The 19,072-nt window shown below is 39.4% G+C and overlaps 2 protein-coding genes across 3 annotated transcripts in view; both read right to left on the bottom strand.

Moving 5' to 3' along the window:
* Positions 1 to 1,043: 1,043 nt before the first annotated feature.
* On the bottom strand, positions 1,044 to 3,899 carry LOC127365650 (uncharacterized). The gene is made up of 4 exons (XM_051403971.1): positions 3,732 to 3,899; positions 2,548 to 2,856; positions 2,191 to 2,463; positions 1,044 to 1,754 (listed from the first exon to the last, which is right to left on the bottom strand). Exons 1-4 carry the CDS (start codon positions 3,808 to 3,810, stop codon positions 1,636 to 1,638), a joined length of 780 nt encoding a protein of 259 aa, XP_051259931.1. The 5' UTR covers positions 3,811 to 3,899; the 3' UTR covers positions 1,044 to 1,635.
* A 6,803-nt stretch (positions 3,900 to 10,702) lies between these two features.
* The window catches only part of kirrel1b (kirre like nephrin family adhesion molecule 1b), a 74,254-nt gene continuing 65,884 nt past the window's right edge, over positions 10,703 to 19,072 (bottom strand). Inside the window, exons 14-15 of one of the 2 annotated variants that reach the window (XM_051403772.1) lie at positions 18,458 to 18,532; positions 10,703 to 17,499 (exon numbers count right to left, since the gene is read on the bottom strand). In XM_051403772.1, coding sequence (XP_051259732.1) covers positions 16,864 to 17,499; positions 18,458 to 18,532 — 711 coding nt within the window. In that variant the 3' untranslated portion in view covers positions 10,703 to 16,863. Of the gene's footprint in view, positions 17,500 to 18,457; positions 18,569 to 19,072 lie in introns of both variants that reach the window. The other variant, XM_051403763.1, reaches the window with a different exon arrangement.

Here is a 19,072-nt window from a genome sequence, read left to right on the forward strand (position 1 = left end):
CGTATTATCTGTTAGTCCAGGGGAAGAGAGGCGCAACAATTAATAATTAACCGGGTGTTAAAGAAAGGAAACAGAAAGATTTGTACTAGTAAACTATTTATTTAAAAGTAAATGAGTTCAATAAACAAAAAACATTTAAACTAAACAAACCAACCACTGGTCCAACAAATAAATATGAATAATGCTATCCCTCCACTGAGGGAGTAATGATAATGACACACGACACACAGCACCATACAGCTCTGCTTCACAACCGACAGCCTCACAACACCATCTTGTGGTTTGGCCCACTGGCCTCGTCTGCTTCCGTTGTCGTAGTTTTAAAGCAATCTTATGATCGTTAAATCTACTGCAGGTGTGCCTGACCAGTCGGAGGGGAGGGCGGTACCTGGAACAGGGCACAGGACAGAGCAGAGGCAAAACACACATACGTAACACAACTAATCCTCTGCATATTATGAAAAATTAAATGAATAGGCTATTAGCTATATATTTATGTTTTATGTATTCACTTAAGAGTAACTAGTTTTTATATATTTCATCAAAGTTAGCTTAAGAATAATTTCATCTTTGGTACCTGGGTCAAAAGTTATTTGAAAGAAGAAGAAACAACTGTAGTTTGTACTGTGTATTTGTTCTGTTAGTTCAGTTTTTGCTTCACTATAACACTAGAATTCATCTTGGTGGCTCACTGCACTTGAAACCAATTCCTGACATTGTCCTTCCTGCTCTCTCTCTTTTATCAGTACGTCACACTGAGAAGTCTGGTCTGAAATTATAAAGGATCTGTGCTGTAGGCCAAAGGGTTTTGTCTTTCACTCTCATGTGGAAACTGACTTAACAACCATCAACAAGAAGCCTTTCAGTCCGGGTGCTGGTAAAAGGCCAGTTAATAGGATGCTTAAACGTAGCCCACTGTCCCAGAATAAATGTATATTTTAAAGTTACCAATGGCAAAACAGAATAAATACTTTTTTAACATTGGTCCTATTGTGTAATACATACATTTAGTATCTTTAAAGGAAACATGGGAGAGAATTGGATACAAGGCAAGGCAGTTTTATTTATATATGCACATTTCAGAACAGGAACACACAGTCATGCTATAATGTACTCTTCTAAATGACAAATTTTATGTTAAATTATGCTTTAAAATTTTAATATATTTCACAAGTCTTATATGTTTGAGTACAGTCAGATATGAGATATCCTATATATAGTATGAAAACCTAAAAAGGGTAAACAGAGGGTGAAACGTTTTTTAGAGGTGGATATCTAAAAACCTAAACATAAAACAAACCAAATATATACATTTAAAATGCTGGTCGGTATCTGTGTGACACATCAGTGAACAGTTTCTATCTTCCGCTTACAGTTTTTTACTTACTACATGATAGTGTCAATGTATGGCACAACGGAGGAAATATAATATACATTTTTATGGTTTTGTAATGTAATCTGCTCTCAAACCTGGATTTCCATATGATCCTCCTCTCAGCTCTAACAAGAGCATCCCTGTTTAGTGTGTGAGGCTTTGCTTGCTGTCTTCTACATACATTTCTTGGTGCGTTACCACCACCAAATGTAGATCGGGGGAATAGCATTAAAAAGATTGGTTGGTAGAGAACTATTTGTTTACTTTTGCTTCCTGCGCTTCTCCATGATATGAACGCTGATGACTGCAGACACCATGATGATCAGGCCGACAGACAACACGACTGTCTTCACCAGACACACAGAGACAGACTGTGAACCTGAAACACAGCAAAACAGCAAATTTTAATACAAAACTGATCCAGATGGTGAGTCATATTACAGCACAAGAACTAATCAGTTATTCCACTCACTGTGTTTAGATAGCATTGTGTGTTATTGTGTGTACTTTGTACAAAATATATGTAAAGTGTAGTTGAGTTTTCAGACTGTCCATATGCATCATGCATTGTTAACCAGCTTGATAATAGTTTTATGCTGATATATTGTTTTGTATTGCAAAAATGAATTAGCAAAAAGAAACTGGTTAGGTTGTCATTTAACTGATTTATTTCATTATTATTGAGACTAAAAAGTTTTCTTTAAAAGAAGCTTATGTAATGACTAACTTTAACCTGCTTCTAAACTGTGCGTCATTATCAAGAACTGTTATTTTAATGTCCCTGCGTAACATTTGTTTAAGTCTTTTAATCGTACCTGTTTGTGTCTCACAGAGAGGTTTAATCTCCCGCGTGTCCTGCTCCCAGCTGACCTGGTTGCTATGGTTACAGATGATGTAGCCTTGCTGCAGGTAGACTTTGATAAAAGAAGGATAGGTTGTGTCCTCTGATCTCTCTTCTCCCTCCAGAGAGCAGGTTTGGTTGACACACCTGTAAGTGCTGCTGATGTGAGAGTCTGTTGTACTGCAGATCACAGTGAGGTTACATGAGCTGCTGGAGTTCACCTCCAGCTTAACTGGAGACACTGGATCTGGAAGATAAAAACATTCAGGTGTGAAGGGTTTTATAACAGGGTACTGCTGTATGTCAACATTTGAAATGTTAAGAAACTTACCCATAACTGTGACCTTGTATTTAGCTACTTGTTGGTCTTGTTGACCAGAAACATATGCAGTGTATTCTCCACTGTCAGTCTTTTGTACATTCTTCAAGACTAAAGTGTAATTTTCTTTATCGAATTCAGCTCTATTGTGAAACAATTTTGGAAGCCCACCAGTAGAAAATTTTACAATATTTTTAATGTCATTAAGTGTAAATCTAAAATCAAAGTCTTTTTCTTGTAGTAGTGGAGTAACAGGTTTGTTGACCTCCAGGAATAAATCTTTTCCTGTCTGCACAAACACAGGAGTCCCAGTGCTGGTACCTGCAGAAAGAACAGATATCAACATCATTTGTATACTTAAAACCGCTGTAATCAATACGTCTGTATTGGCAATATATCATGTACGTGAAAGGTGTTGCTCATAGCAGCAAAACCACAGAAAATGATCACCTGTCTCAGCACTTCCCTTCACTTCAATGGACCTTTTTAATCTTTCAGCTCATTGTTTTGGCTGCTTTGGTTCACTGACATTGTATTCAGCTTTAGTATGTTTAAAACTTGAAGTGATCAGAAATGTAATACAAAGTTTTACACCATTCTTCTTTCAACTATTACGACTAATGTGGCGCAGAGGCAGCGCGGGTCATTCCCTAATTGGAAGGTTGTTGGTTCGATCCCCAGCTCCTCCCGGCACATGTCGAAGTATCCTTGAGCAAGATACTGATTGCTGTGCATCGGCGTGTGATTGTGTATGAAAGGGCGAATGTGGCATGTAATTATACAAGTACAGGTCCATTTACTACTACTAATGTACTAATGATAATGAGTCTTAACACAGAATGCCCCATGATGTTACTAAATATCTTTAGTCAACCTCTTTTTCTTCCTTCTTCCACTTATTGTTCGCCAGCTTTGATCCTTTGCTCCTTCTGTCGATGTGTCAAATCGGCCTTGAGCAAGAACCTCAAATTGTTACGTCTGTGTGTATATGAAGGGAAAACTTCTGCAAAATTACTGCAATGTATCCAAATCGCTCAGAAGCCTTCACATTAAGATAACATTTACTTCAGTTTACTGTCAGTATTTAATTTGTTTTTTTTAGCTCACATGTCAGAGAAGTGCAGAGGTGTTGGCTTGGTGTTGAAAACAAGGCATTCATTATTTCTGTGTCTGTAAATATCATGTAATTGTCCTACCTTGTGCCTCTGTGCAGACCAGCAGTCCCAGTATCACAAAGATAGACATTATAGAGTTGGTTGCCCTGTCTGACTGCATTAATTTGTCCGTTCTGTTTTTCTCTAACACACCACAGGGTTAAAGTCATAGCTGTGTTTTTCCTGTCAAACCACACACAGTTTCACAATGTTAGCATGATGTGTAAAAGCTAACTCCTCTATTTAGAGTTCCTCTTTCAGCTGTTTGACTTCTTGGTATCTGTTGATAGAGACTGAAATGGAAACAGATCTGAAAGTTCATGAAAAGATGAAAAAACAAGAGTAGTATTATCTGTTTCAACCAATCCTGTGCATATTTTGAATAATTTTAATAAATAGGCTATTGGCTATATATTTATTTTTTATGTATTCACTTAAGAGTAACTAGATTTTATATATTTCATCAAAGTTAGCTTAAGAACAATTTCATCTTTGGTACCTGGGACAGAAGTTATTTGAAAGAAGACGAAACTACTGTAGTTTGTAATGTGTATTTGTTGTATTAGTTCAGTTTTTGCTTTCGCTTTATCACTAGAATTCATCTTGGTGACTCACTTCCTGTTTTCTGTTCTATATTCAACACCGCTTGCATTTTACTGTGGCGTTGTCCTTCCTGGTCCCAAGAATATAATTCTTGGTTTTATATGCTCTCTGTCCCTCATCAGTATGTCACACTGAGAAGTCTGGTCTGAAATCATAAAGGATCTGTGCTGTAGGCCAAAGGGTTTTGTCTTTCACTCTCACTTAAACATAGCCCACTGTCCCAAAATAAATTTATATTTTAAAGTTACCAATGGCAAAACAGAAAAAATACTTTTTTAACATTGGTTCTTTTCTGTAATACATACATTTTATCATATTTGTTTTTAGGTTAATGGTGTTTTTTTTAAGTAACCTCTGCTTTTCAAGACAACTCGTCACGACAATAATTCTCGGCCGCATTACTAATCTCACTTGCATTCAAAATATTACAGACTCGTATTGTTTATGAGGTAATTTTTTTTAATCCAAACAATCAAAGTGGCCTATTCTGTACTTAATAATTCAGAAACTGAGACAAATAGCATTCTATGTCAGATGCAGTCAAACTGAATTAGCAAAAGGAAACGGGTAAGGTTGTCATTAAACTGATTTATTTAATTATTATTGTCACTACTACATGTTTTCATTAGCATAATCAAATAAAACTAAGAATTGTTGTTATCTTAGAATGAGCATGTTTTATCTACAGAGGCCCTAGCAGTTGTTTGTTGGTTTCACGTCCACCATAGTTTCTCCTTTGTGCTTGGAAAGGGAGTCTGAATCAAGGGAGTTGCAATATGAAACTACACCACTAGATATCACTAAATCCTACACACTGGTCCTTCTATCCAAATTGAGTATGCTACATCAATTCATCATATATGCCGGATTTATTCCTCTTTAACCCTGTTCTAATTCATGCCTGACAGTATTTTGCAATGGTTGTATTGTATGTGAAGCACAGTAGGAAGCAGTTTTTGTCATAGTCTTGGTAATTAATGTATGATAATGCCACGGTTTTCAAGTTTCTTTTGTGTTTTTTGCATATCACAACATCTGACAGTGTTTGCAGTGTGAAGAGGATTTCTTTTGAGAATCCCAGCGTGAATCATTTTACTCTGACTTACAGTGAGAAGTGAGTGAGAAGAAGCCAAATCTGTTGAACAAACAATGACAGATTTTGCTTTGATGCATCATCTGCATTTTGATGACATACAAGTCACTCATAATCTTTCCCAATCCGCAATCCACAGACCTCAAACCCGTGGAGCTGAAGAACAAATCTCTCTTTGCTTCACTCCAGGTATCAGTGCCAGCTTGATGTCTTCCAACAGAATACCCAATGTTTGCATTTGTCTTGCCAATTTGCAGCATTGTGCCACCCTCATGTTAATCTATCTGCTGTCTTTTCTTCTTCACATATGTTGTATGAGTTTAAGGAAGTGCTTTAAAGGACCAAACGCTGCCCGAATACTGTGTTCGAGGCCAGACTTCTGCCCTGCCAAAACTTGGACTCCAACCAAAGCAGTTCACAGACATGCTGGTCTGTTTATAGCATCATCAGATGCATCTCTGCATCTATAAACTCCTTGTGAAAGAAGAGGCTTTAGCAGCATTAACACTGAGGAGGAATAATCTGCCAGAGATTGTTAGACCATGACTCAAATAATCCATCTTCAAATAGAGGAATGATGAAACTTGGATCATATTCTGAATAACTTTGAATTATAAATTGCTGATAATGTGTACATCAATTTACACAAGAGAAAGATCAATCCTCGTTGTTCTCCACTTAATGTATTATAGTCGGTTATAGTAGACTTGCTACATATATATATATTAAAGTTTGATATTTTATTTCAGCATACAAAATGTCCAGAAATTCTAAAAATAATATGTTACAATGGCTGTGGCTCAGAAGATAAAGCAGGTTTTCCCTAGTAACAAGGTTGGCGGTTCAATCACCCCCTTTGTTAAGTTTGAAGCTGACCTTTAACTACAGCATCCCAATGAGGTCTCATTGCCAAAAAGCATTGTTCCTCAATGTTTAATCAAAATCAGTCCAGACTTCTGCATGAGCTATTTACACTCATCTTCTATTTTATTCAGGGAAGATCTTGTAGGTGGGGTGATAAGGGATGAGGGTCAAGGAGGGTCTTAGTGTTGATGTTTTAAAAACATGTACAGTACATGGATGCTTCAGTGCAAGACAATCACAGATAAATGTATCTGTGACGGGAAGGCATCTGCATTATGGAGATGATATGATAATGCACAAAGTCATTATCCGACTGCATGCACTCTGCACCTTTATCCACTCAGGCCATGATTTAGTGCTTAATTAAGGGCAGAACAACTTTTTCCAATAACCACAGTACTCCAGTATTAGGATCACCAAGAATATTTGTTTGGGACTATGCACCATTAAAGCAGAACATAAGCTGACATGATAACGTCTTGAGGCCCTATCTAGTAGTGAAGCTGGTCCTGCGTTCAAAATATATTCTGGCGGTCCTGCGTTCAAAATATATTCTGGCATAAAACAGAAAACAAGGCCTTCAGATCTAGTTTTAAGATCATCACAACTCCCATTTTGTGCTTTCATGTTGTATATTCCTAAATTAATGTGTGTAATTAATTTTGCAGCAATGCAAATGTGGAGCCAGGCAGTATTTCCGCATAGAAGAGCTGAACACATTGCATAGAGAGTAGGAGAAAGATTAATTGAGGCCTAGTAGCACATTTTTGCTTTTGTAGCTTATATGTCTTTGATTTTGATAATTGTGAGATGATTCTGCATAAACAGCAGTAAAGGCTGCTCTTCATTTCTTCATATAGTCACATTTAACCTGTCGTACCACTTCATCCCTTTTTTTAGGGACCCATAAATGTCCAACATTTTCACACTAAGATTTAATCTTGAATCATTTCCATTTTGCAAAAAATTGAATGACATACTATAGATCTTTATTCATCAGTATGTATATATTATATATTTAGACCAGTATGCTGGGCTGCAGTAAGTCCTCCCTTGTGGCGGGATGCTTACTCGTTTGATTAAATATTTATTGTAAACTGCAGACTGCCCTCTGGCTAGAGTCTTTCACTCTCCTTGGAGATTTTAAAGCTTTACTGTCTGATATTTTTATGACTCTTGCAGGTTTTTTGATTAACTATTTGTCATTCGATCATTGGTTGTCTGGCCTTATTTGTGTTATTCTTATATGCTGTCTGCATGGTTGTCTATGAGTGTTTTCTTGTTCTCTCAGACAAGTTTCTCCTGTTACTCTCAAATCACTACATGAATAAATAAAGTTAGATAATTATATAGCTACATGATCAATAACAACATCAATAACACAGCTTGGACTGTTTCTAATCAGATATGATCAGATTAAACATAGTTTGGCCACAGATTTTCTTTCTTTCGCATTCCTTTTATTTTCCTTGTCACCAGACTTGGTTGGTAGATTTTTTTTTTAATATTCCAAATTCACTTTTAAGTTTTGCTTATGGTTTGTTTCTCTGTTGCAATGGATAAAGCACTGACTATAATGTTTTAAAAAAAATACATTTTCATAATTTATTTGTGAATATGATCAAATTAAAAGATATAGATTATGTTATATCCCGCTATAAACAACTTTAATACAAACATCCTGTCATTGGCAACAAGCTCCAAAAATGCATGTCGGTCAAACCCTGATTTGTAATCAAGTCATATCCAAAGTGTCTGTCTCTTTTCTTCTGTCCCTGACCCAACAGACCACGTCAGTACAGTTACACCAAGGACGTCTATTATGAGTCACATTATCCTCTGGTTCAGTAATAAATAATTGCCTACATCCTAATTTACCCCCTTGCCTTCTTTTCCACTCATCGCCCAATTCCACTCTCCCACCATAAGATGGCGACAGCATCAAGCAGAAAAACCCCACAAGCCACTTGACAACTTCTCTGCCTTCGAGACACAAAGCCAGTGACATCATCTGCGGAGGGACAGAGGGTGTGCGAAGGACAAATGTCTTGAAATGCATTACATCATTCTCCACTAATATGATAATATATCTCAGGCGTTGAGTGCAGTGCCAAGTATGAGAGGGGCCATAATCCATACAACGACCGCTTCAAATGTGAACAAGGGGATAAAATGGAAGTGGTGGTGAAGGAGGGGGGTCCACTGGAGTCGGGGGTGCAGCGCTGAAGGTTATTCCAGACATTATTCCTCAATGAGAGTGGAAGGAGAGAGGAGACGATAATCACTAATACACACTAAGTAAAGATGAGAAAGGGAGGCTGTGATGCGTCCTGTCTGTTTTCTGTCCTTGTCTTTATTTTTCCTGCCATGTCTGTTATTTCTTTCTTGCCTTCGCTTTTTCTCCACCCTCATTTGTCCTGTCATTCACTAGAGAGGAGAGGAAGACTGGGGAGAGAAATTGTGAAAGGAGGAGTGAGGAGAAGTAATGAGACGAAGATGGGTGGGAAAAAGGTAGCAGAGAGGAGAGAGGGGCCGAAAAGCAGGGAAAGGGAGATGTAAGGAGCGGAAGAGTAACAGGGGAGAAAAACTGAGCGAGGAGAGGTGAGAGAATGAGGGGACAAGAATGAAAAAAGGAGGACAGAGAGGAGGAAATGAGAGACACCCGGAGAGAGGAGGAGAAGGTTGGACAGGTGAGAGTGGAACTGTCAAGAGCTACTGCAAAATCTGAAAAAGGGGAGAGGATGACTGAGGAGAAAAAAAAGAAGAGGAGAGGAGGAAAAAGTTGCAGTGATGTGAGAAGGACTGACAACATGAGGTGAGGCAAGAGAAGTGAAATGAGAGTAGGAGAGGTGAGAGGAGGAATAAAGAGAGGAGAGGAGAGGACAAAAGGAGCAGAGAAGTCAGGGGAGGTGAAAGGAGGACAGAGGAGGACTGTAAGGATGAGGCAAGAAAATAGTGTAGACAAGACAGTTCTGAAAGGTGGACTGACAAGAGGAAAAAGGAGAAGAGGGAAAAGAGGGGAGAGCAGCAGAAGGTTGCAGAGGTGAGAGGAGGACTGACAACATGAGGTGAAGAGGTCAACAGAAAAAAAGGTGAAATGAGGAGTAAGGAGAGGAGAGGAAAGTTGGATAAGGAGAGGAGAGAAAGAGAAAAAGAGGGGAGGGGCGGGGAAATAAGGACTGAAGACATATCTGGAGGGGAAAACCAGAGGAGCGTTGGATGAAAGAAGGAGAGGAGAGAAGAGGATACATGTTGAAAGGACAAGGAGGACAGAGAAGGAGGAGAAAGGGGAGGTTTGGTGATGAGAGGATGTGAGATAAGAGGTGAGGAGAGAAGAAGAGACAGGTGAAAGGAGGACTGAGGACAAGTGAAAGAAAAAAGACTGGAGGGGAGAGGTGGAGGTGGAGGAGGTTAGAAAGGTGTATGTAAAGAGGAATGAGAGGATGAAGCAAAAGAAGAGGTGAGCAGAACAGATAAAAGAAAGAACTGAGGAGATAGAGGGAGGGAATATAGGTGAAAAAAGAGGAGAGGAGGATTGACAGGATGTGGCAATGAAAGAGGACAGAACAGACTTGTGAAAGGATGACAAAGAAGAGGAAAAGAGAGGGGGAACCGGAGATGATTGGGGACGTGGGAGAACGACTGAGCAGATGAAGCAAAAGCAGAGGAGAGGAGAGGAGAAGAGAAGGAACGACTAAAGATAAGGAGAGGACGGAGTGAATAGGGGGACTGAGGAGAAGAGGAGAGGAGAGAAAAACAAAGAAAGAAAAGGAAAAGGTTGGAGAGGGGAGAGAAGACGTGGAGAGGACGTTATAGACATCAGAGTAAAAAAGAGACTGGAGGAGAGGAGAGAGGAGAAGAGAGGAGGACTAAGGACAAGTGTAAGGGAAAATATGTTCAAAGTACATTAGAAGAACATTATATGTGAAAAGGAGTGACAACGCGAAGGAAGAGAAGGGGAGAGAAAAGTAGAAGAGCAAAGCAGAACATTCGAATAATTGTAAAGAGATTAGGCAGAAAGGAAGAGAGGAAGAGGAGAGGTGAAAAGAGGAAGGAAAAAAAAGAGGACAGACCAGAAATGAGTTTTTAAATGAGAGGAGAGACTCCGCAGACGTTTGTCTTGGTGTTGCTCCGAGCTCCACTGTCACACTCAGGTAAAAACACTGCCTGTGTGCTATACATAGACACGCACTAACTCTCAACTTTAGCTGCTCGACATGAGAAACTGTCATAACAAGTGTTTGGGTGCAGTCATTCATAGTTTGACCTAAATAAACAGCAGTACGTGTGATACACAAACTTCTTTCAAAGTAAAGCGCTGAAACCAATTTTAAGCCACATCCTGCCTTACAAATACAGAATATAGTTTAATAAAATGAACTCTCTGTATAGTTTATTAAACTAGGCTTCAGCATAATAAAATAAATACAAAATAAAGGAGCCTTTGCTGCTGTTCTTATGAAAGCCGTGTCTTCTTTTATTTTTTGTAATACTGTGGAAAAATAATTACATACAATTTGAAAAAAAAACAAAAAAAAAAAAATTAAAATCAAACAGAGAAATAAAGGGAAATTTTAATAATATCTTGTATGTTTTGTACAGGTTTTTTTCTTGAATAAAAGGGATAAACAAGTACTCAAACCCAACATGAACATAATACACATGTGAACAATATATAGGGATAAAAATAAAGAATTGGAGTATGGAGAATATATGCTTATTTGAAACACTCACACTGTTCCTCTCTTACCCACATGCACACCTCCACTTCAAACATTTTCAAGTGCAATATGGAATCCTTCTCACTGTACTGATCTTTGTCTTCATATGCTTAACGACACCGAGCTGAACATCAATTAATCCTGTTCACTCGTGCAGCTGTTTCAGAGAGCAGACAGGCTCAGCAGCTGGATGAGGGACGAGCTGACGAGCTCGGCTCCTTCCTCGTGTCCTAAGGCCACGCAATGTCTCCTTCACTCTGTCTTACCAGCTGTCCTGCTTTATACGAGGGTTTGACTGATATGGTTTCTCTGCTGACAATATTTAACCTTCAAAATGTGCTATTTTTAATCCAAAAAACAACAATTCTAACTGAATCTTCTTGACAAGGTGGAAATGCCTTTAAAGTGTCTACTGATAATAAAATGTTAAATAAAATTGTGTTTGCTCTTAAAGGCAGTTTAAAGTTATAATCCTTCAGATTTTAGTCTTGATTGATTTGTGGTCACTGTTGGTGTTTTGTTTAAAATGGCATATTTATCTACCACTAGGGGCAGCAAAGTGGCCTTGAGGGGCTACACAGAACAGAAGAGCAACTTGTGTTTTGTTCACTCGCCTGATAATAAGACTGAATTATCATTTCACTTAATTATTCAGTCTGACATTGTGGTAATGTTGCCTGATCTTTGTTTGGGAGTCAGAGTTATTTTGTTGCCCTACTATCAGTCAGTTGACATGAATGCGGTAGCTCAAGGACCAATTAAAATTTTTCACAATGACAGAGGAAATATGCTGATTTAAGAGTTATTTCCATAAGTCCAGTTACAATGACTTATAAAGCTGAATCAGTTTCATTCACATTTGTTTCTCGTCTCTATTCTTCCTGAAAGTAGCTAGTCCTCGTGCTAAAGCAAGCACAGGAAGATATCCCCGTCCTTGATCCCACCTACAAAGCTCTGATTCGGCTCAAGCTCTAATATTAATCACTGAAAAAAATAGATCACGAGGCAGTGACTGTAAATACATTAAATGGCTGCACTGATACCATTTTTATTTCATAAATAGTACCAAAAATTGGGTCTTATTTCATAAAAATCTTAAGGAATCTAACTTTAACATCAGTTAGGTATGATACTGCCTTTGAATTGATTGTAATTTTACAAAAATTATTATTGAACAATTAAATGAATGACTACAATCTGTAATGGAAATTAAATTTCAGGTTTTTCAGACCATTTGTGTGTAGCTGTGCTCAGAAGGAACCTCCATCATACCAGCAGATGACAACGTTTCTGCTTGAGCAATCTCATATTGGCCCAAAACAATCAGTCAAACCCTAATTTCTACAGTCCAGTGGTCCCAACACAGTACATGTGCATGTATGGAGACACAAACATTAGGTAGCGTACATACAAACACGCACACGCACACACACCCCCCCCCCACACACACACACACACTGTCACCCATGAGCATACACACACATAAACACGATAAACACAAATGGCTGCTGCATTTGTTTGTCTGCTCAGTTCATTTTTTTTTTTTTTTTTTTTTTTGCACAGTCTTTTGGCACTCACTGAGGACTCCAAAAGGTAAAAATGGACACTGAGCCACTTGAGTCAGTCTTGGCCAGAGATGGCACAGCACAGCACAGCATGGAACAGAGCAGTTAGCTGTGGGTCTGGCCTGGTTCTAGCCTGGGTTGGCCTAGTTGAGACAGAGTTTTTGCTATTTGTGGCCTGGCTGAGCAGTCGTTTTGGCCACAGACACACAACCCCTCTCTCTTATTCACTGGGTTGATTAATCAGAGCCCCCCTATCCGATGCACGCAAAATAAAATACTGTATATAAAAAGTTTAAACACACACTTTTGACCACAGTCATTTCTTCTACTGGTGATGTAACACCATAAAGTAAATATCCAGAAAATAAGACTTAAAATATTGATTTTCATAGAAAGAAACAAGAAATAAATGAACACTGATGTCATGAACAGACTCCCGATCCCCAACATACACACATTAATACAAGCTAGATTGCTATACCTACTCCATATGTTATCATCAAAATTTGGAAGAAAGCTATGAGAGAATGGTTTGCTATGTCGTGAGGAGTTTTTTTTTATTCATGAAAAGAAAGGTTAAACCTCTAAATTTGGAAGCTGGTTGGTGGTTATTAATATGACACAGGGGAGAGAGTAGAGAGTAAAGCGCTTCAGTACCGCGGAGAGAGGTACGTATGGGAAAAAGAGGGAAAAAGACATGAAATAACAACCAAGGGGAGTAAACACTTCCAGATTCCCTCTTAAACCGCATATTTTTCAGCGGTGAACCAAATCTTAACCTCTGTTTAACATTTTTGGCATCTATGGTTTCTTTTACATATTTATGTGTCCCCACTGTCAACAGACTGTAAATAGTTAAGAGGTAACGCCTAAGTACCTGGATGGCCTGGCTGTGTATTTGTTGGCCTCAGAACCTCCTCGGTGTCAAATTTACTCATTCTACACAAGGTCATAACGACATTTCAAGTCAGATGCAAAATACTGCACCGCTACAACTCTGTAAAAAGGTTGTAAAGAGGTAATAGTATGCAGTACCAAGGCTGTGATAACCATATAAATTTAAAAGGGCGCTCCATCTGCCGTTCTTCCCTCTATAACTAGTGAAAGGGTTTATATTGTGACCTTGGAGCTACAAGGTTCCATCTGATATTCTAATCAGAAATGGCGTGGCTGTTTGGTTGGTTTATTCAAAATAGAAGCAATAAATACACTTTTTACTGCCCCTTAGCACAATAGCAATTACCATAATATACTGTATCTGTGAGGGGTTGATAGGGTGGCTGATAAGTATAAAGACTCAATGATTACCTCTAGAGGTGGTGAGATTTCTGGATTCACTTTTCAGCCTCTGGTCTTTTGAAAAGCACCATCTCATCTACTATCATTTTTTAACTGCTCACAAAACGGTCGAGAAAGAAGTGGGTGAATGTTTGTTGCATAAAGTCTTGATTTACTTTGATTATCCAATAAAGCATATTTGCCCATAAGAAAAGGAAAAAATAAATTGTTGAAGAAAATGATGTTGGTTGTCAAAACAAATTTAAAAAATGCCATGTATTATTCAATGTCCCTTAAGAAAATGAAGAAAGAAAAGCTGCATTAGTGATGAAACCTCATAATTTCAAGCGCAGTGTATATTAAAGATAGATGCTGCTGCTGTGGCTTCAACACATGATTGTCACCTTAAAAGGTGAAGTTACGCGACAGTACAATTAAGAGTGCAATCCAATCCAGTCTCATGAACCAATTCACGCATGAACCGGTGAACTTCATGGCAGACAATGGCAACTGTTTTTCACTGATCTTACTTAAGCATGAGTAGCTGCTTTATACAAGTGTTTTCATTGCTCTTCACACTGTGAGCAACATTACAAGCGGCTCAAATGACTTCCTGTTGAGGTGAACGTCCGGAGAAATATCTCACATAAGTTGGCTAAAACTGAATTTCTTGTGCTCCCCAATTAGTTGCCTGAATTATGTTAAAGATGTGATTTTGTAACAAGAAAATGTTATCTATGTGAAGAGTACAAAATAGAGCTTCAAAGCTTTCAGTTCTCTACGAGTATCTAAATGTCCTAAAATGCTGGGTCAACAGTTGCATCCACAGTTGGCATTGTTGGTAAAGTAATTTTGGAAAAGTAAGGCTACCTTTTTGATAACTTCTGACTCATAAAGATTTTAATATCAGGCAAGGAAATCATTTTATGTTTCAAACTTAACTCACTCAACTGCTGCAGTAGACAGGTACAACCCACACTGCATTTGTCAGCCTTTTGTAAGCTGATCACAGTGTGAATCTGAAGAGTTTTTCCAACAGCTGCAGAAGTTGCAAGATTTTCTGCGGAGACTAAACAGACAAATCAGATTTTCTCTTCTGGTGAAAAACAAAATGATAGCGGGGTTGGTGGAGATTCCTAAAACATGGGACTTGTACAGTAGCTGCATCAGTAGAGGTTAGAGGTTAGAGTAGCGACATTTTACACACTGATCATTTTGAACCTGCGCGGTTAAAGGCCAATTACACGTACCAAAGCTGACACAATATAATGGAAAACTCTCAGACATAAAATACCACCAAATTTTCTGTAGCAGTGAACAAACCAGCATTCTAACATATAAATGTACAAAGTACCATATGAGCTAGATAGAACCATCTGTACCTTCATTTTGATATGTTAGACTACACTTGAACCGTCTTATCGCTTACAAAGTTTACAGCAGCGCTCAAAGTGAGCATCTGCTTGTTCTCATCCATCATTTTGAATGTCGTCGACGTTTGAAAGAAGGCAGTCCAGTCGAAAGACTGGAAGTCAAAGAAAGAGTTTCACACCAAACAGAGATATCCACCAAAAAGATTTCCCCTTGCTGGATATCAGTCAGTTTGGAAAGAAGCCCTTCAGGTTTTCTAATTTAAGTCTACAACATCCACTTTAAAAACCCCATCCATCGCTTTTTAAAGAAACTCAAAACGTTTCCAATAACGATCACGTCGCCACATACACATTAAAAAGTGAGTTTCACCCAAAACGCTGAACCTTTGGTCCACAACTCCTTATAAAAATACTATAAAATGTTTCTGAATGCCATTTTTTTTTCATACGTTTCGGTATAAATATGGAAAAAAAATCTATCCTACTGTGCAAGTGAGAGAAACAAATACTTTTTGACACTTGAGGGTAGGGGAGGTATCTTTTTGTACAAATTGCAGTAATTCATTGAATGAAAAAGCGCTCCCGCCACACCTCGTTTCACAAATACTGTATACAGCATTGACCTCGAGTGAAATGTTTAGTATAGAAATGTATCATGATGATAAAAAATGCGAGATGAGGAAGAGAATGAGCATATAGAGAGCTTGCTACCACTCCTTTCCTTTTCTCTCAGATGTGGCATATCCAAAAAACCTCTTTGTCCAGAGAATCTCATTGTCCACTCTTTACGAAAGAAGACACACCTTTAATAGTTTGTGTGTGTTGGCACATAAGCATTGGCACTCTGGTCACTAACTGTACCACTTTAAGAAGCTTTGTCCCACTTAAATCAAGGTAGATCTTGTAAGCAATGGCCACTGGGCAGGTTTTAGTGAGGAAAGGGGATCAAAAAGTGCCAAATATATTCATAGTCCAAGCTGCCCCTTTGCTGCAGTACATAGAAACAAATAAGTCTTTAAAGATCTGTTTGTATGTGTGTGTTTTTTTTTGCAATATGTGAGAGTCAGGAAAATGCAAAAAGTGTGTATTACAGGGAGGTTTGCTGTGGGTCACTGTACTGCATCACACTGTTTAGGTTTGTACAAGGAAATAACTTTAAAATGACCCAAATCTCCATTTGCGCTTATTTACAGAGATGGGGTGGATGGAGGAAAATGTGATGCAGGGAGATGATCCAAGAGCAAGACGAGGATTGCAGGAAGAAAAAAGGTTCCTCTGCTTCTCTTTAAGCTCCTGGCACTCTTCTTCTTCCTGTCTTCAAAGTGCTCTTCTTCTCTTTTTGTCTCTTTTCTCTTGATTGTGGCTCTCGCTGTTGCTTTTGTTGGAGCATGGAACACTGCACGCAACAGAAGGTCTGCGCAAATGTGTGTGAATGTCGCTTTGCATGTATTGTATGTATTGCTGCTAACTGTATTATATGCGATGCTGCTTACTACTGTGAGTTGTTGGTGTGTTTCATTGGCTCAGAAAATGAACCAAATTCCATGCACTGGATGCGATGGAAACAGAAAACAGATTTGTTCATGTATTTTTTTAAATATTTATTATGATTTTGTTTAACGTGTAATAAGTACTGCTGCCGCAAAAAGCAAGTCAAAGAGTGTGTATGTGTGTTTCTCAAACATGAGTCTGCATCCGCTGTGTGTGTCTTTGGGAATAGTCAGAGGGCGGAGATGAGTACGAGAAGCGAGTGGAGCTACCATACTGCCCTAGTCCGGTTTCAGGACTTTGTTGTCCCGGCCCTGGTCCTGGCCCTGGCCCTGGCCCCGGCCCCGGCCCGGTCCCTTGTCCTGTTGGATACATCTCATAGGCTGGTCCTTCCTCTATAGGCGGAGCAAAGCCCATGCGGTAGCTGGGATACTGGGAGGGGTATCCGTAGTTGTCATAGGCCAGCTGGGTTGTGTTGTCCAGCAGGCCGCAGTCTCCGGGGTAATCTCCAGGCGATTGAAGAGCTGGATTGGGAGGTGGTTGCTGGCTCTGTGGCGCCCTGGAGAAGGTGTTGAATTGGGCATAGGTGGCATGGGACATCCTGGAAGGGGGGCGGGGGTCGTAGCAGCCTGCCCTTGAACCTGGCACCCCACTGGGGGGAACAGAACTGCTGGCGCCAGCTGGGGGTCCGCTGGAAGTGGCACCGGCTGGTCCGCTGTTTGGGTTCGGGGAGCGAAACTCTCCCTGGTAGTGGATGGCACGGGACTGGGGGCGCGCCTCATCATGGGTGGTGGCTCGGACGTTGTAGTAGCCATTGGTTGGATCCTGTGATCAGAGGGGAGATTATTAGTACTTTAGTCCTATTTTAAGTGTACCGGTATATAAGAAGCAACAACACTAGGCTAAGTGGTAAAGACACCTAAACATCTGGTCTGTGCTTCGGTTAGCTTGGCATGAAGTAAGCCATGGTAGTTCTTTCACATTTGGGTAAAATTTTGGGTTTAAATAATTCTGTAATGGTGTCAGTTATAAAGAAAGACTGGGAGCTTGTATATAGAGGCACCTGGAGCTATTGTGTTGCTCTTATAGCATTAACAGATTTCAAGTAAAAAACTGTAGAAAAAAGTAAGAAGATACTGACCCAGACAACTTAACTCTTAACACGTCTCCTATGATACCATACTACATACTCCTCATATTGTTTGTACTGTATATTGTCAGTCACATTGCAGGCTGATGTGGTTGGTGATGTCGGTGCAGTTGGTGGCGTGCTGTTGTTCATGCTATGTCCAAAAATGTAATGGTGTGTGAGCGATGCAGTGCACAGTATGTGTATGAACACGAGACACAGTGATACAACCTAATTTTGTTTGTTTTCTCCTTGAGTTTTGTTGGTTTGTAAAAGTGGGAACTAAAGCTAAAAAAAGTAGATTTTAGCTCCAGTCTAGCTTAAAGAAACCAAAATGTGGAGTTGATAATGCTCTGTCCTGGCGGAATCCTGCTAATGATGCATAAAAGAATCACCAACGTTTGTTTTTTGGATACTTGAGCAGCACAGATTGTGAATGAATGTAGTATTGTTGTGAAAACCAAGCTTTTAACTTCAGTGCAAATGCTGAACCTGAGGGAAAAAGTAGGAACTGGTAAATGGCCTCTTAATAATGGATATGACCACAAAGTTCATGACATATGATACGTCTGTGCATCATGCAAGATATCATGTTCAAGATGCTGTAGAAAGAAAGACAAAAATGCTAAAATATCGAGCGAGCAGCCATCTCACCTTGAGCTCATACTCCTCTCTGGTGTCGCTCTCGCTCCTGATGTCCTGCTTCAGGTCCATGTCGTCTTTGAACGGCTGAGTGGAGGGAGAGAGGGAAACAGAGGGCAGAAACTAAACCATCAAACAACGAAACACACACACGGAAAGAGGGAGGGTAAGAAAGGAAAGGAGAAGGAAGAGAGGGAGGGGAGAGGAAAACAGAGTTTCAGGTTTTTCATCCCAAGAGAGTGGAAGACGAGAAACGGTTAGTTGTTTGGAAAAAAGGTTTTGGGCCTAGCTTTAAAACCGCTTCAGAAGAGCCTCGTCGATTAGATTCTCCAGCACCTCCAGGGTTGAACCCTCTTCTAAAAGGAAGGAGAGTGTGTGTGTCTTTGTGTGTGAGTAGGAATGAAGGTGTGTGTACTATCAATTTTTCTTTGTGTGTGTGTTTTTTTGGTATTCAAAAAGATTTTTGTGCATGTACTGTACCTCACGGTGTATATATGCAATTTGTGTGTATGTATATGAGAGTAGATTTTGAGTTGAGTGTGTGTGTGTGTGTGTGTGTGTGTGTGTGTGTGTGTGTGTGTGTGTGTGTTTGTATGTATATTTATGATGTGTGAGAATCTGTTTTTT

The sequence above is a fragment of the Dicentrarchus labrax genome, unplaced genomic scaffold, assembly GCF_905237075.1.
Source record: "Dicentrarchus labrax unplaced genomic scaffold, dlabrax2021, whole genome shotgun sequence".
In the NCBI taxonomy this organism is placed as follows: Eukaryota; Metazoa; Chordata; class Actinopteri; family Moronidae; genus Dicentrarchus; species Dicentrarchus labrax.

What these genes read in the sequence shown, in the direction of transcription:
- LOC127365650 (XM_051403971.1), bottom strand. Translation starts at nt 3,810, where the DNA reads ATGCAGTCAGACAGGGCAACCAACTCTATAATGTCTATCTTTGTGATA. An exon ending in ATACAAGGTCACAGTTATGG is followed by an intron (nt 2,464 to 2,547) that starts GTAAGTTTCTTA and finishes TTTATCTTCCAG; the next exon opens with ATCCAGTGTCTCCAGTTAAG. An exon ending in TCTCTGTGAGACACAAACAG is followed by an intron (nt 1,755 to 2,190) that starts GTACGATTAAAA and finishes GCTGTGTTTCAG; the next exon opens with GTTCACAGTCTGTCTCTGTG.